The 19112-nt window shown below is 33.1% G+C and overlaps 1 protein-coding gene across 1 annotated transcript in view; it reads left to right on the forward strand.

The window, feature by feature from the left end:
- Positions 1-1466: 1466 nt before the first annotated feature.
- The window catches only part of LOC111716647 (uncharacterized), a gene marked incomplete at its 3' end in the record, with an annotated part of 19809 nt that continues 2163 nt past the window's right edge, over positions 1467-19112 (forward strand). Inside the window, 8 exon segments of the mRNA XM_023492128.1 lie at positions 1467-1611; positions 4371-4473; positions 4767-4869; positions 7029-7308; positions 9918-9963; positions 11502-11630; positions 11905-12262; positions 18889-19057. Of these exon segments, the coding sequence (XP_023347896.1) occupies positions 1486-1611; positions 4371-4473; positions 4767-4869; positions 7029-7308; positions 9918-9963; positions 11502-11630; positions 11905-12262; positions 18889-19057 (1314 nt within the window).

A 19112-nucleotide genomic window follows, 5' to 3' on the forward strand; every position in this document is an offset into this window, starting at 1 on the left:
TAGGGGGTGATGGAGCCAACGCCCGTACAATGGCTGCCAGAGCTTCCAGTCTCTATACCGTTCTAGAGAATTGGATCCAATTAGTGGCTGGGTTGTAAACAAGTAATGTCTTTTCTTGTGTTATCACCATTGAGGCTGTTGGAGGATGCACATCAGAATCACTTTGTGATTCTGCCCGACCCACTGGTAGCATCTTCCCATTGTAAGTATGGGAGCCAGGGGGTGCCGGAGCTCATGGGAGTTAGCCCCGATGGCGGTCTGGGCTCTCCAAGATGGGGGGGTCTTCAGATCCTCTCTTATCTTATCTTACCTTATACTTCTATGTTGACTCCTAGAAATCCAGGTAACATTATAGCAGGAGCTTCATTGTGGTCCTATGTAGCTGTAGCATCTTTGGTTTAAATGATGTTATCCAGTCCATCCTTAAATGATTTTACAGTCCTGCTATCTTTCAATTCAGTTGGCAATCTATTCCAGGGTTCAATAACCCTGTTTGATTAAAAGGAAGGAGAAGCTAACACATCAAAGCCTAATTCCGTCAGAACTTAACCCTCCCAAAGCATTTATGAGCTGGGGTATAGTTCTCTAGAAATAAAATTTGGGGCCTCGTTCTCTATATAAAGGATTTGGGGCCGATGCAGTTCTCTAGAAACAAGATTTGGAGTGTAATTTCTAGAAATATTAATTTGGAGTGTAGTTCTCTTGAAATAGTAATTTTGGTGCAGTTCTCTAGAGCTAGTAATTTGGGTGCAGTTCTCTAGAAACAAGATTTGGAGTGTAGTTCTCTTGAAATAGTAATTGAGGTGCAGTTCTTTACATATAGGATTTGAGGTGCAGTTCTCTAAAAACAAGAATTGAAGTGTAGTTCTCTTGAAATAGTATTTGAGGTGCAGTTCTTTGTATATAGGATTTGGGGTGCAGTTCTCTAGAAACAAGATTTGGAGTGTAGTTCTCTAGAAATAGTAAATTAGATGCAGTTCTCTAGTGTTAATGTTAATGTAACAATGTATGATTTTACCAGATTTATCTTAAAATAGAAGGAAATTTAAGATTATAAAATAGGCGAGGGGGACCAAAAATTGTCGCCCCACTGCAATTTATAACGTCTTCTTCTCTTTTTCATCGTCGCTGTATTTACTCTTTTTGAACCCTTTGTTCAATGTTCGACATTTTAATATTTTACGTAGTTCCGCGGCCAAAGTATATAAATGGTTTAGGTATCGCTTACTAAAGTAAAAGGATGCAGTAACAGGGTATATTTTCAAAATTTACTTTTCAAATTTCTTTTTTTTCACTTTTTAAATTTTATAAATGGGGTTGTGGAATTGTGTTTTATTTCTTTTTTTTACATTTTTTTCTAGATTTTTGAACAGTTAATTTAGGTATCAGAGTACTAAACTGAAAAAGTGAATGTACAGACTACGGCGCCTGCGCACTGACTCAGGACTGACTCTGTCTTGTCTTTAAAGTTTAGTCTAAATAACAATGTTGCAGTGGATGGTTATGTATTGGGTGGTGGGGCTGGCCACCACCCAGCAATCTTTTAACACTAATGGTTGTGAAAACAAATGTAGCAATTTTTATTCTCTTCAGTCTTCTCATTCTGAACAGGTTAACTTAGTTATTATATTTTGGGTTTAGTTTAGTTTTAAAAATATAGGTGAAGGCCGGCTGTTAATGGAGACCCATCTTTTGGTAAATTCCTAATAAACGATATTTGGACCCCCCCTGGCACCTAACCCTTCTATAAATTTTGTACATGGATCTTAAATGTAAGACGTGGAAATAATTGACCATGTGGCCGCAGCGACCGGCCCCCTAGCCTGTCCTAGCCGCGGCGCTCGGCCCCCTAGCCTGTCATCGCCGCAGCGCTTGGCTCAGAAATTTTCTGCTGAAAAATAAGTTGTAAGATACAAAATTGATAGNGGACGGACCCCATCTTTCATATCTGATTTATGTCGTCAAAGTCATGTCATGTTTAGAAACCTAGGCAATCAGTGATAGGAGTGCGTAAGAAGGAATTGAATTGTTTCACACATTAAAAGTATTCAACATGCATTGTCTAAAATCTACTGAAAATTTATTTTAAATTTGAATTCTTCCCAACCACGAAAGAAATTTTCCGTATGCGTAAAATTTGCGAAATCATTTTTCTGAAATATTTTTAATTTTTCGTAATATCAAGAATTTGTAAGCTTTAAAATAATCTCATGTATTATTCAGAATTCGTATCCCTCCCTGTAGTCCATTACTGAGGTCCATACAGTTCCCAAAATACTGAATGTTGGTGATCCCAAAAATATTGTTTTCCTCAAAATATAAAAAATGCACCCGCAGTGATTTTTTGGAAAACCCTACACTCAGTTATGCCCCCCAACTCTTAATGCAAACTCAAATTACACTATGCCATTTTTCAGTATGGGCTCAGATTCCTTTTATTTTTGGCCCCAATCTTTAGAAAATGTCCCAACACTTGTTGGATTTTTAAAATTACAATCACACATTCTTATCTAAATTGCCCCATCAGACTTAAATGGTCGCCTTCTTTTTTAAAATTGTCTCCAAATATTTTTTATTTGCACCTAAATTACTTGTTTTATCCCCAAATGATTGATAAATTTGCAGCCCGTCTAAAAAAATGCCCCTTCATATATTTTGAAGATGCCCCCTTAAAAGAAAATTTGCCTCTTAAATAAGCAAATTTATCCATACACATTACACAACTGCCCCGAACTGAAAAGAATGCCCCAAAATTAAAAAGTTTGTTTTACAGTCCTGCTATCTTTCAATTCAGTTGGCAATCTATTCCAGGGTTCAATAACCCTGTTTTATTTTAAACAGGGAAAAAGATGTAGTGTCATCGGCGCGCAGGTATCCCCATTCAATCATGAGCCTAACTAGAGCAGGGTTGGACAGGTCAAGAGAACATTACACAACTGCCCCGAACTGAAAAGAATGCCAAAAAAAAAAAAAAAATTTGCACCTAAAATATAGAGTAAAGATTTTTCCCACACAAATTTGCTCCAAACTGAAAAGAATGCCCCCAAATATATAATTCGCCCTCAAAAGATCCTGTTGGTAAGGTTATTTTTTCATGTTTGAAAATATTACACATTTTCTGGTATCCTGGTATCATTGTTATTTGGAAACAATCTACCCGTTTCTTAATTTTTTAAACCTGGAAGAAAAAATTAAATCTTCTAGTTTAAATATCAGAGAACGTCTCTTATAAAGTAGATCTTTTAACTTATCACATGAGAATAGTTAAGCTATGAGGCCGCAGTGCAGGTCCATAAATTGTCCAAGAAAATCGAGTTTTTGCCACAAGCTCAAAATTTTTAATCCCCATATGTTTTCAACCTGATGGATTATACCTTTGATTTTTTTTAAAACTTAGATTTAGATTATTTGAACTTATTTCTTATTTTGAAATATGAATGTCTACAACATTGGGTTGGGACTGGATAATCAGGGTTTGTGGCAAAGATTCAGTTCCTTATTAATATACAAAATTTGAATGGCTAAATATATGTTTGGGTATATATTATGAAAATTAAGAGTTGGAGTTGAAGCCGGTTTTCCGAGATTGAACTTCCTCTAAATAAAAACAAATAACCTGAGCTGGGAACTTTAGAATGGTGGATATCAGGATTAATGCTTAATCCTCTGTTTTTGCTAATCTCGAGACTAACATAATCTCGAGATTGTGTTAGTCTTGAGATTAAATATTTAGATCAACAAATTGGATTTTAAGAACGCCAGATTTGTTGGTTTTCTTGACTGAAAGGGCCCTCACTTAATTTCTCACCCATTTATTTATTAATACATTAGTTAAAATTGGTTACGTATTATTAAATATTTTTCTTCACCGATTAATTTATAAAATGGCCGACAACAAATTCTTGATTTGCTAGAAATTGCAGATTTCTCTCATGGGATAGAATTTATTTACAGGGCTTTCATTGGTCAATACAATTTACGAACTATATTCCTGCACTCTCTTTTTGTAGAAAATAATGTAAGGATATCCAAAGAGAGAGAAAAAGAGTGGATTAAGGACTAAGCTTAAAAGTTTCCACAGTGGATATTCGGATTAAGTAGTTGGTATTAAAGGTTATCCATTCTAAAGTTCCCAGCTCTGATGAGGTTTTAAAACTAAATGCCAAATTTTAAAAGATTTTCCAAGATCACGTAAGATTGAAATCTATTTTTTAAATCATAACTGCACCTACTAAAGAGTCTTTTAGTAGAAAAACACGTTTTGAGTTTCAAATATTCAACAGAAAAAAATAGATTTTCTCATACTTAACCGAAATCCACGGTTCACATAAAGGACGATCTAATGGAAAAGTAAAAATTTCTTCGTTTAGATAAACGACTCCTGGAGTGCTTGTGTCCACGGTTGTGAATTCTACAGTCGGCTGGATGATATCGGAGATGAACCAATCAATACTCTTCAGAACTGCAATTACAGTAAGTTTTTGAACAATAGACAAACAAAGAAAGTTTTCTTGGGATCGGGAATGGTATTTTTATCTCTTGACCAAGGTCGTAGAGATTACTATGAACAGGGGGGGTTCCGCTCTCCTGGTAATTTGAAAATCATGGAGGGGGGGGGGGCATGCACCCAACCAACCAAGGCAATCAACCAACCAAGGCACCCCATTCCTTATTGTCTTGTCCCCTAGTCAGAACTAGAGTAATATTTTTATATTTGTTTTTATTCGATGATATATGATTAATATATCTCATTTTGAATTATTAAGGTTGTGATGAGAGATATAACGGTGAAGGTATTCAGGCCTGCCAGGCCGGGTGCGGGTTCAACTTCGACAAGGATACTCAGGAGTTTACAGTTCCTAGCCACAGGTATAGTTAATACACCACACATATATACAGGGGGACCCGTTCAACCCTGGGATATGAAGACGACATTTAAGCAATATTATTTGTATTTGAAGTTGTTTTTTAACTACTAGGTTGAGCGCCCATCTTCTATTTCAAGTGTGAACATTTTTTCTTTATATACACTGTAAAACAAAAACAACAACAAAAATTTCTTAGATAAATTTTACCTGTATAGTTTTAAATGGGACTATGTAGTATGTACACTGCACAATTGCTGTGTTGCGAGGGAGGGGGTGCAGAGGCGCCATGATCCCCGCAAAAATGACCTCCGAACCTCAGGATTTGCAGAATTATCTCCAGGCCCCGCAAAACTGGTCTCCCAGCCTCAGTGACGTCACCAAGCCTACCGCCATTCTGTCTCCACGCCCCGCATTTTGGTCTCCGCTTGTTGTTCTTATTTTTTGTTTAAATTTATTGGCTTTACCAAACAAATATCAAAATATTTCTCTTCATAGTAGACTCTGTCATAGTTTAAAGAATCGTCTAATCAACAAATTTGACATGTTAATTCATTCAATTGTTCTGGAGTTGTTCTTCTGTAAAAGTTTACATTAAGATGGAATGAGTAAAAGACTACCTTTATAGACGACTTGTCTAATATTTTGAAGGCATCATGATTTGAAGATTTTCTTAACTCTCGATTCCTCAGCATTACATTTTATCATAAAAATTCAAATTAATGAGGATCTGTTCTTTAATATACGAGTTTTTGCGCACCCCCCCCCCTCCCCACCTCTGTATATTAATTTTTTTCAGTCAAATAAATGAATTCTCTCGCTAAAAGAAAAACTATTTATAATTAAATTTAACTTATTAAAACAACAAGATATGACACGAAGTTGCCCTAACCTGTTAGTATAGCATGTAATAGATATTTAGATTATTTTAATTCTTTGTTTCAATTTTAAAAAAAATAGTTCTTCAATATTTTCTAAAGCATACGATAAAATCACAAATACAAGGATTTCACTAAAACTACCTTGTTTTGTAAATTGTCGCTGATATTGTTTGATTGGTATATCAGACTCCTCTAAAATAATAGAACATTTTTCTATCTTTATTACAAAACTGCAATAGTTCTTCACAATTTAAGGAATTTGTGAAATTTAGAAAAACAAAATAAAAGCCTTTGATCTCAATTAAAATTCACTTTTTAATACAAAATGTTAATGTATCATTCTGAACTATTTCATCATGTTGAGAATTTTTTAAAAAAAGGTTCTTGGTGGAAATAAAAGCCAAATATTTTTTTTATTGGAGCCAAAATGCGGGGCGTGGAGACAGAATGGCGGGAGGCTTGTTGACGTCACTGAGGCTGGGAGACCAGTTTTGCGGGGCCTGGAGCTAATTCTGCAAATCCTGAGGTTCGGAGGTAATTTTTGCGGGGATCATGGCGCCTCTGCACCCCCTCCCTCGTGTTGCATGCTAAATTTGACTATATCTAATAAAATTTGGCCTAACTGTCGTCTTATTTGGGTCTTGTAGTTATCATATGAGTACAAGATCTATCAATTTTTATTATTATGAATTGAGGATCAATTAAATAAAAACTTAAATTAAAAATGTGATAAGTAAAGAAATATTTTATAAATATAAAATATTAATTTAGTGTTTTAAAAAAGTATTTAATTTTTTTTTTAAAGATTTTTTTGCAGTTAAAGGATCTTTAAGCGTTAATTTTATTTGACCCTTCATGCAAGGATGGCAATGCCCGGATCACAATGGTACCTTGGTTATCTGGTCGATAATATGGAAAATATTGGGATACAAGTGTTTAATTCTGTTAATTCCTTTATGTTTTCTTGTAGTGGGAATGCACAAGCCACTTTCATAGAGAATCCGCGATGGAAACTATCCGTTTTCAAACCTTAAGACATTGATTGCTAATTCATACTTGTTCAGACAAAGTTTTTTAGGGTACCGTAGAGAATCGGGCATTGTCATTTGTGCATGGAGGGTAACTTGAAATTACGCTTTTAGTCCCTTAAACAAAAAATTTAACTTGATATAGAAAGACAAATAAAAAAAGTAAAAGGTAGAAAGAGAAGTGATTAGCAATGGATGAAATAGTATAAGCTCATTGGAGAGTTGAGCAAGATCCCATGAGTATTTATTTCTAGGATTGAAAGCGAGGTCCCGAGCTCACGACCTGGATTTATCTCACTCAGCCTTCCCAAACTCTTCGAACAGATCAATAACGCCATGCCCAGATTAAACAGTATGATAGAGAAAACTTTCTCCAACCCCTTCAACAACGAATTCTCCATGCCCAGGCTCCCCAGCGGAATCTTTGGGAGGAAGGATGACGAGGGGACCGTGGACCCCTTGTTTGACAACTTCTTCAGCTCCATCAACAACCAGATGTCGAACATGATGAGTGTCATGCCGGATATGCCCAGGGTAAAATATTTGAATTAGTTTTTTCTTATCATTGCTGAGGCTAAAACTCCGCCCATTTTAAAGTTTTCAGCTCGAGTTTAACCTTTTATTTTGATACTAATATTTTTTACTATCGATTTAATTAATTCATTCATATGTGAATTACAATTGTTATGTGGAGAAAGTTGAAAGCTTAGAAACAAAAAACTTAAATTCTAAACATTCACTTGTAACCACATGCCTATTACCTACCCTTAACTTCAGTAGAAATGCACTTTCAGACACTAAAATAAATCCTTCCCCTGCAAGTGCACACTCACAGTGCACACAGACATACATCTTTTTTATTTTTTACATACATGCACTAAGAAAATCAATGACACCCAAGCTGCACATAATTAGATAAATAAGCACTGTAATAAAAATCTTGCACTTTATTGTGTATTGCCTTGCGCAGATAAACATTGTAAGCATGATAGCTTTTCGTATAATAAATACATACAATTACAACCACTGAATTAAACTCAGAATTCACGTCCAATACCGTTTTATCACCAGCTTTAAACACCTTCTTTCTAACAAACTTTAACCATTGACATGATGCTTTTTAATGGTTTTTAATTAGTAGCCAAGCGAAATTTTTTTTTTGAGGTGGGAGGTGTAAAAATTAGACCGTAAAAAATACGTATTTGTAAAACGCGCAAAATACTAAATTGCAATAAATCATGCACAGGGTGAATTTGCAGAGAATTGGCACAACCTCCATCCATACTTACAATTCTTGCCATTTTATCTGAAAGTGAGAGTGATGCACTGCACATCAACCTTTATCAAACCGGTTTCAAATGCCTCAGTATCATATAATATACAAAAAGTGGGTGCGCATTGCAAATAAAGCTTTTTATATATATAAAATATGCAACCGGGAGGTGGTTTTTAAGTAGACGAAAAATTAAAAGATATGCGAAAAATGATGTGATAGGGCAGAATTTATTTGAGTCACAATCTTTAAAAAAAAAAATAATGCTTCTGGTTGAATTTGCATTTTGAGGTGCCTAATTGTTTTTTGTAATGTATAAACGTGCGTCAATCCGTTTCTAACAAAAACTTTCTCTTTGTCAATAAACGTCCTGAGATGGAATTTAAAGAATTTGAGCCGCGGTTTAAATCCGCCAAACCCCGGTTTAAATTCAGCGCCGGCTTAAATTTTGAAACATTTGATACAATTTTAAGTGGAACCAACCATATTTAAACCGCGGCTTAAATTTAAACCGCCGCTCAAATTCTTTAAATTCGGCCACTGAACTCATATTGCAATAGATTTTGTCTGTTCTTGTGGCTTATTTTCTAACATCCGCTTAAAAATATATTTTATAAGGGGCTGTCTGCAGAATTATTTTTAGTTGCGCTAAAATATAAATGTTATTTTTATGCTACGGGTCATCAAACTTTCTTGAAATTATTTGTCATTTGCGGATTTAAGCAGCGGAAAGTAAAAAGGAAGATGCAAGAATTTATTTTCTTTTCATAATAAAAAACTATATCTTTTTCATTGTTAAGACTAGACACGTCAAATTGAAGTAAAATGCGCATAACATTGAAATCGTAAATATCATAAATCTTTTTATTGAAGAAATATTGAGAAGAAGACATTTTTTTGAATTCTTAAGATGTAAGTGTAACTGAATAAATTTTTTTACACTTGTGCGTAAAATCAGACATAAACGAGCAACGGGGTCACAAAGTCGTAACAGTAATGAAAATTTAAGCTGACCCTCTCCTCCTGGTTAGTTTGCAGTGTAAGGTTCTAAAATTACCGTTATGAATCAGGCTAGAACTCTTATACAACTCATTCTCAAAATTACGACAAACATCGGTCTGAAGACTTACCCGTACAATCTCTTCTACAATTTAACTTTATATTCTGAATTCTCATCTGTTCAATTAAAACAGTTTACTCGCCCACTCTTCACCAGATGACGTAATGTTAATTTTAGACATCAAAATGTCATTGAATGTTTCGTTTACTTTCAAACGATGTCTTAAAGCGGGACCAATAAAACTCGTAATGGGTAGACGCAATAATCTTATGTGTATTCTTGTATTTGGGTTATTATTAAGCAAATACTTTTATTGTTAGTTTTGAAAACTTCTTGTGTGAAATAAACCATTTAGAATCATTACTTGAGTCTAGTTGTAATAAAGCAAATACTTTCATTGTTAGTTTTGGAAACTTCTTTTGTGAAATGGACTATTCTGAATCATTACTTGAGTCTAGTTGTAATAAAGCAAATACTTTCATTGTTAGTTTTGAAAACTTCTTTTGTGAAATGGACTATTTTGAATCATTACTTGAGTCTAGTTGTAATAAAGCAAATACTTTCATTGTTAGTTTTGAAAACTTCTTTTGTGAAACGGACCATTTTGAATAATTTCTTGTGTCTAGGTGTTATTAAGTAAATACTTTTATTGTTAGTTTTCAAAACTTCTTTTGTAAAATGGACTATTTTTAATCATTTCTTGAGTCTAACAGTCGTCATTCCATTCCACAGTTAAATGGGCCCCACTGTATTAAAGTCTTAAAAATCATCACGAAATATGTTTTTAATATATTACGAATATTCTTTTAGATTTCTGGTTTGAACTCCTGGTCTCCTTTCTCCTTCCCCGAAGGAGGTAGTTCACGTTTTTATTTTTTAGATACGATATATAATAAATTATATTCCATGTTAAACGTTATAAAGTCTTGATAAATTGAATAGACTAATGACAGCCCATATTATACCGTGTATATTCTACGCATTATCTATTACCATGTGTAGATAAATATTCATATTTTTCTTGTATAAATGAAACTAAGAGCACCGAAGTTGTATTGTAGATGATTATACAAGTTCGAGTACACCCTTAGAAAATAGAACCCCCTCTTAGCTATTCCTTAAAGGATTATTTGAGCAAGGATCAGAATTAATGAAAAGGGTCATTCTTTATGAAAATCATGGAAATCATTGTTATGGATTTTCTTAAAATGTTGAATATAGCTAGCATATCAACGTCAAATCCAAAATTTCAGCCTCCTGTGAGTTATAGCATCCTAAAGTTCCGGCCTCGAGGTAATTTTTGGCCTGACCTCGCACGCTTTAAATTGTTTGTAACTTTTTTGTTAACAAAGATATCAAGCTAATGTTAACGCCATTTTATTACCATTTACTGAAAGATTAAATTCTAATTTATTTATTTTTTACTAAATGCATATGCTCAGAAATTTTATTTATATTATATTTTTTTATGAGGCTATCCTCCAATTTTCACAAAATTATGTTGTGAGATTCCCTATATAATGTATTTCATGATCATGTGAAGTTTCATTTTTGGAATTTACTTGCTGTTGGATGTAGAGCTTTTAAACCATAATTTTCGAATATTTTTTGAAAATTTGCTTCGTCGAAGACAAGTTTTCTAACAAGAAAGACGACTTTACTATGAGTAAAGACGACCGTAATAGAATATTTTTTTATAACGTACTGAACTTATGATTGAGAGAATCTCACAAAAAAAAAATTTTGCGAAGAAAAAAATCGAGGTAACAAAATATAACTACAATTTCTAACCATATGCAATTTGTAAAGTAAAATAAAAATTTCTTCATTTTGTTAGTAATAATAAAACGGCATTAAAATTAGATTGATATCTTAATTAACAAAAAAGTTACAACCAATTAAAGCATGCGAGGTCAGGCTGAAAATCGCCTCGAGGCCGGAACTTTAGAGGGCTTAGTAACCAGAGGTCCAGGAGCCAGAAATTTTGGATTTGACGTTTTTTCAAAATTTTCATAATATGCTAGCTATATGCAAAATTTAAAGAAACCCCATGACATTAACTTCCATGGGGTGGCTGACTTGATAAAGAATGGTTAAAAAGCGAAGACGTAGTTCAACCACTTCTATTCAGCTTGAACTGGCGCACTAGAGAAGAACTACGCCGCAGCGGTCGCAATTCATTAAATCTGGTCTAAAGGCGTAAGCTAAAGGGTGTCCCATATCATATTGGATCTTTAAGTTTTAGGATTTCTTTTGAGAGTATTGCTTTCAATTCATATACATAATAAATACATGTTGTTTAATTGTATAAAATGATTGTCCAATGGACATGGATACATTTCGGTGAATGATGTTGACTGCTAATAACAATATTAATAAGTTTTATGTATACAGGACCTGCTGGCAAGATAACTGTGATCAAAGCTGGACCTGGATATATGGAGGAGAAGCACTATGATATAGGAACGGATGGAAACCTTGTGGAGATTACTGAACAACCCCCAGCACTTCTCAATGATGGATGTGAGTAATATATTTGGTTTTGGACAAATGGCTGTGTGGTTACGGCTGAAGTGCTGAATTAAGTTTGAAAATAAAAATGATTTAATTCAATCTTTAATTTTTGTTAAAAAGAATAAATTACTTTGAGTTTAAACTTTTTTATGGGATATAATTGGAACCTGGATTAAGCTAGAATGTCTCATTAAAACATTTAATGGGTTGTCATCAGAATATGCAAAATGAATTTGTACTGTGTTTATCTTATTCTAAAGTTTATAATTTGTTATGTTTACAGTGGCTCATGAGAACCCCATGGATTCCAGTTTTGACGAAGATGATGTTGAAATCTTCAAACCCCTTGATAACTCCCAGAACAGCTTGGAGTCTCTGGAGTCCCAGAACAGCCTGGAGTCTCTGGAGTCCCAGAACAGCCTGGAGCCCTTGAGTAGCCTGGAGGAGTCCCTTGATAGCCTGAGCGCCCCTGTCCCCCAAGTGAAGGAGGACCCGGAGGAGGAGAGCGTGAACCCTTTCCTCTCCGTCATCAGGAACTCTATCGAGGAGGGAGAGAAGCTGAAGGAGGAGTTCATCAAAAAGTACAGATCATTCAAGGATTCAGAGTACACAGACACCAGTACATGCAACAGTGAGAATCTGTAAGTAAAATCATTTTTTTATTGTTATTGTTATTGTTATTGTTATTGTTATTGTTCTTGTTCTTGTTCTTATTGTTATTGTTATTGTTATTGTTATTGATATTGTTATTGTTATTGTTATTGTTATTGTTATTGTTATTGTTATTGTTATTGTTATCGTCATTTTTAGTATTTTTACTTATACCGTGAATAATAATTTTCACGGTTTAATCTTGAAAAATTATGTTAAATGATTTCTGAGCCCCTTCCTTCTTCTCATAACATGCACAATGCACATGAATAAGTGTATTCAATAGATAGTAAGAGTTTATAGAATAGAGATGGTTCTCACGTTCCCGGAAATAATCCCCCCCCCCCCCCTCCCTTGCTGCCGGTTAAAACTGGTTTTAAATATATTCAGAAAAACGAACGATGCATCTTTAGAGAGCGTCCGTGAGAATGGTGCCTAATTTAATCATTTCCTGGTGAAAAAGATTTATTTTCATTTCCTTTGTATGGAAAAATACACCTGATATCACTTGATTCTATCGAATTTTTTTCTTTTGATGCCTGTTCGAATTTACATGTAGCAGACATACATATATAATTTTTAATTTTCTATCCGCCCTCATATCAGATTTAATCTCCAAGCTATATAAAGTTAAGTGAATGGATTCAATTTTGGGATCCAGCGATACATTAAAATAAAACAATTTAGTCCAACTCTTGGGAATGGGATTGAAGAACAAAAAAATTTGAATATCATTTTATAATAGAAAATTTGGCAAAAATATACATTCATGTTCATGTTGAATGTTAAACATAGTTTAAATAAAACTTTCCGTAATGTTCATTGTTTATATTATAGAAAAGTTTGCTAACTTTGAAAAGCTAAAATTTGTGACGGGGGGGGGCAGTGTCCCATCCCTCCCCCTTGTAATTTACATTTTCTCCCAATATGGGATCACATGAGAGAAACAGGTTTAGGTAAATTACAAGTTTTGTTATTATAGATTTATATAAACAGGAAAAGTAATGATAACTAAATCGTATTTTGAAAGATATTAAATACAAGAATTTGTAATTTTTATCAAATATATCACAATTATTGACCGTGAGGGAATCCCGAATAAACATTCTTCAAATTTGGAAATCCAAGAAATGCCGTCACCAATTATCTTTTTTACGGAAACAAATATATTTTTTATATAAATATTAACATACTGGAGCATGATTTGATTTGAAATCTAATGTTTCCTATATTTGGAAGTATTTAAGTTTAGTATTGATACAACGTAAACAAATGTTTACATACGCATATCCGGTTCATGCAAGTCTACAGCAGTTCAGAAATTGTAAATTACAATGGAAATTATTTTATTTAATTAATTAGTTAACTAACAAGCTTTCTCTTCGTACCCCAGTTTTTGATAATTCCAACATATAATAAACCCTAATCGTTTATAAAATCTGATTTGTATACATAAAATCTTTACAACTAACTACATTATACAACAGGGTAATCAATACAGAATGGGACGTTTTATTCAGCTGTACAATTTTATGCACTCCGCATCTTTCATTTCAGTTTAGTTATACACCTTTTTTGCACATTTATCAACATTTTCAAGATTATTATAACGTTTAAGATTAACCTTTTTAAGTTTCAGGTTGTTTCTTATTAGATTAATACGTAAAGAAAATATAAAGAGCTCATTGTTATAAAGAGAATCACTGACTTGCTTTTTAGGTCATACCATTGTAACAACTACAGGGAAGAAATTTAATCTTTTTATGCTTTTTTTAAGTTCTACTCAAAAGTACTTATTTAGTCAGTTGAAATTTGAAGTTGAAAAGAAATGACTATAAAAAATAGAGAATTATCTCAAGAATATATATCCTTGTAGCGTTACAAAGCGAATGAAAAGATGGGTGGAAAGGTGGGGGGAGGTGGAACGGTTATTAAAATCTTAACAGAAAAGAATATTTCGCAAGGACACGATGTTCTATCATGCAAGCATGACGAGCTAGCTTGAGACAGGATAAATATTAAAACTAGGATCAGATATAAACAGATTAAGGGGTCTGAGAGCGTTATTTCCATGCAAAGATGACAAAGTTACAACGGTACCTTTAAAAGCTTTGTTTGATCAAGTATGAATCAGTTATCAATGTTTTAGTTTCATTAGACTGTTTATTTTCATATGCGGTTTCGAAAATTACTTGCGCATTTTTCTTGATTATAGAAAGCAATGGAGAAGTTTACAGAAATAAAGACTTTTCTAGGCAGAAGAACGACGGTATCTTCCACATTTTTGATCAGGTTATGGTTTCAAGCGTACCGTTGTAAATCTGGAATTGCCATTTTTGCATGAAGGGCCACATGAAATTACGTTAACACTCCCTTTAAATAATAATATTTATCCCTTAATCCTGGGAACTAGTGTCAGGGTTCTCAGCCTGTTGAGCAGAAGTGCAATAGGAAGCAGTTAGAGATAACAAAACAAAGGTTAGGAAGGAGAGAAGGTTCGGTTTGGTTCAATAGATCATCTTAGTTTAAGGTTAACTTAATTCTTAGTACGTAGATCCTAAAGGGTGGAGTTTGTTATATAGACTGAGGTACTAAAGAGAAGTTTTAGATATGAAAATATAGTTTGTGGATTCAGAAACGTATTTAAATGTATTCCGAGCTGGGAACTTGTGAATGGTGGATATCGGGAGTAATGCTTGATCCACTCTTTCTTAATCTCCAGAGCTGAAAACTTTAGAATGGGATATCCTTTATACCGATTTGTTAGTTAATCTGGAGATTAATAACAAGAGGAGAACGACCCATATTTAATATGGAGATTAATAAAAAGAGAAGATCAAGCAATGATCTTGATATCCAACATTCTAAAGTTTTCAGCTCAGATTAAATAATGCTTGTTTACCTCTTATTATTCTCTAGAGCTGAAAACTATAGAATGGGATATCCTTAATTCCGCTCTTGTAATTAATCTGGAGATTAATAACAAGAGGAGAACAAGCATTATTTAATTTCGAGATTGAGAGAAAGAGTGGATCAAGCCTTAATCCCGATATTCACCATCCAAAAGTTCCCAGCTCAGATTAATTTACCGATTGAGATTAAGAATATCCCAGTATAAAGTTTTCAGCTCAGGATTATATTATATAAGGTTTCATTACACAAGAAACACAAACTTACTCAATGGTTATAAGGATTTAATCAATAGCTCTCAAGAAGAAAGAATGTAACTTATGAATCTATATTGAAATTAGCTTTAGTTTACTGTGAATTCTCTGTTATTAGAGCCGGTGTCTGTTGAAGAACTTTAGATATTGGTTGAATAGTAAACAAAGGATTATAAAGGGATAAATATCAATTTGAAGAATATTTCCTGATGAATAATGATGCCAGGATTAAAATCTGTGAACTGTAAACTATTAAATGCATTTATCTCTCAAGATTCTTCTAGGAACCTTAAGATAAGGCAGCATCATGTTTTAGCAAGGGTTTACCAGGAAAACATTTTTAAATCGTGATCACTAAAAGGTTTAAAGTCATTAAAGATTGATTTTAAACAAAAATAAAATTATTATGAAAGTCAAACTTGATCACACTAAAGTATACGCGAGTTAATTCTTATCCAATGAGTTAATTCTTTGAGATTTGCTATTTGTTTTTAAATAAGATCTTCACAAAACTAAATCTTAGAAATAAATAACATTATTATAGACATAAATAAAGGAGTGGAGAGGGGGGTAATTTTAATTTTATAGATCTTATTTTTCGAACAATTAGGGAAAAGTATCCACCCTGGTAAATTGCATAATGTTATATACCAACTATTTTGAATTGAACCAGAGTTTCTAACTGGTGACCGTGAAACCATTATGTCCTTCTGTCTGTTTCAATTTTCTTTAAACATGTCATGCCACATTTAATCCTAAATTTATAGATGTATGCGTTTATGAAGTATTTAAGGGTCGTTTAAAATGGAAATTTCTAGATTGAACGGATTCCTCAATTCTACCTTCTACATGAGAAGGATTCCTATATATACTACAGCTTAACCCAGTACTTCAGAGACATCGAAAGAATTTATAAAATGATTTTTTGAACCTACTAATTATGAAATGCTGCAGATATTTGGTTTTTAAGTAAATAATTATATGAGGTCTTTATAACTGTTTGAAAAATTATCAAGACGGCATTTTATAAATTCTTTCGATGTCTCCAAAGTTCTGGGATAAACTTCAGTAGATCTTCAAATATGGATGAACCCTGAGTTAAGCGAAACCCTAAATAAAAAAATTTCCTCGAGTAGAATAACTCATTAGGAAACCTGCTTCTGGATTAGGAGAACCCCAAGTTTGGGAGAAGTTATTGCTTAGAAAAACTTCTAGATCAAGAAAACTGCTTTATTAGCAGAACTTCTAGATTGGGAGAACCCCAAGTTTGGGAGAAGTACGTAAATAGAAAAACTTTTAGATTAGGAAAACTACTTTATTAGCAGATTTTCTACTTCAGAAGATGGATTTCTTTATCAATAGATCTTCTAAGATAAGGAGAACTCCAACTAGATAAAATTCTAGATTGGAAAACACCCCAGATCCAGAATTTTAAAACTCTGTAGGCTAAATTTTTCTTTGATTTTTAAGAACTAGATTTAAGCTTATTAAAGGATAAAGACACATTGAAAAGTTATTGAAGTAAAACTTTGGAAATAAATTGGATGATAGGATGAATAAACATGATAAGGGAAACTAGTAAAAGTTTGTAGAATGATTGGTCGAGTTTAGAAGGATATACATTGAGCTTGATTTCACACAATTACCACCAATGAGTAGTCATTTAGTTTCACCGATGTCACAAACTATACTATTATATAAATATTCTAGTTAGATATTTAAATGGTAAACATTGTATTAGAACACAAAGACCGAGGTTTGGAACAAAGACATAAAACCTATTTTTAGTATACTTGAGATATACTTCATGTAATTTTAACTAAGATTGAAACAAAACAAAAAATATTTAAAAAGAAGTTGTTGATCAGAACACGTCTAATAATGCATTGTATCTCCTCTAGATTTAATTTTACTCTTAAGCATAAGAATTGAAAATGTATTCAGCGGCATATTGTGAATTAAAAACTGTTCTCTTTTTCTCAATACCTCTGTATAGAAAGCTTTAAAGGAACTTAATCTTTGCCACGAACTTAAATGTTCTAATCTTTATCTTTGCCACCTTATGTTGTGAACCTTGGATGTTTTCATTTTAAACTCAGATATTTCGAGTTAACATAATTTAAAGTTTGAAACGTCTAAGGCCTACGACATCGGGTTGCAAAGATATAGGAATTAGAGAAATCAGAGTTTGTGACAAGTACTTAATTCCTTTACTGTAGTTTGAACAGGAAAAAAAAAACATTTTAATTTTAAGGACATAATCTCTTTTCTAATGATAAAAGTAGTGTTACAATATTTAGTCTAAATCCTGTAAATGAAGCAAATAATGGGATGTTTATAATTATGTCCGGGATACACCGGAAACTGAGTTTATACAAGCAATCTACAGCAAGTGTATAAATACAATACATATATTGTATATATTTCAAATACTCAATCTCATATATATTAGATAAATTGTACTTATGAAAGTGTTCATTACAATGTTAACCTCTTTCAAATAAGTAAGTTCATATACATTGTACAATACAATACATTTATAAATACATGAGCTGAAAAAAATCCCAATTTTGTTATTTATATTTGGGTTTGATTACTGAATTAAAAACTTTTGGGAGATAAAAAAAAATATTTTTTTTTTCTATTTTCTTTCTCTTTCTTGTACTTACGTATGGCTCCTACTTTTAAAAGTAGATGTAAAAATCTAAATATTCATGAAAATTTTATTTTTATTTTTCATTTATTGGCGAAGTATTAAATAGTGTGAAAATGTAATTTTATAAACTGATGAAAAGAATACTAATTATTAAACAGAGCGCTAATACATCAAAGTAAATTTAAACAAGTTATTATTAATTGCCAGTGTTTCTCAGTTAGTTTATTAACATCGCATTAATATTTATAACAGGCTAGATGATGATTTTAATACAAAACACATTTCTCTGAATTATATACTTACATTTGTTACATAAATTAAAAAATAATATTTAGAATTATGCAAATTTGTGTTAGCGCGCTGCGGTTAGAGCAAGGAAGTTGTTTTACCATGAACTGGTTGATCTTAAATTATTTTCGGTTCATTTAATTTAATAATAAATACTTAACAGGATCACGCTGTAAACGGAAGAGGGGGGGGGGTGAGGGAGTTAAGCTAAAATTCAGCAAGAAAAGACAAATATATTTTTGTTAAAAATTAATTTTTACGGTATTTTATACTCTTATTACTGGATTAGAAACACAGGGGGAAATGTTCTTTAAACATATGAGAAAATATGTGATTTGAGAAAATATGTGATTTTCTTGTGTCTGAGGGAGGGCTTACATGTGCAGGAAAATAAAACTCCTTCTGCTTGTCAATGATTAATCAGTTTTTAAACTAATTTTCTGATTTGTTGCATGAACAATTTTTATGTCTTTTATAAGTTTGTTTATCATTGAATTAATATTTGTAGACGTTGGTCCGACTGGGTGGCGTGTGTACATATTCGTTTGGGAGCTCCTCGTTGGTTGACAGCTGCTACTATTGCACTCGGGATAATATTCTCCGTCTGGCTCTGCCTGGTTATCCCAACTGCTGCTCCTAAACGCAGACTTCGCAACCTTATCATCAGGAAGGAGAAGGTGAGGGATGGGATGGGATGGGAAGGGAAGGGATGGGAAGGGATGGGAAGGGAAG

Source organism: Eurytemora carolleeae, unplaced genomic scaffold (assembly GCF_000591075.1).
Source record: "Eurytemora carolleeae unplaced genomic scaffold, Eaff_2.0 scaffold1997, whole genome shotgun sequence".
Taxonomy (NCBI): Eukaryota; Metazoa; Arthropoda; class Copepoda; order Calanoida; family Temoridae; genus Eurytemora; species Eurytemora carolleeae.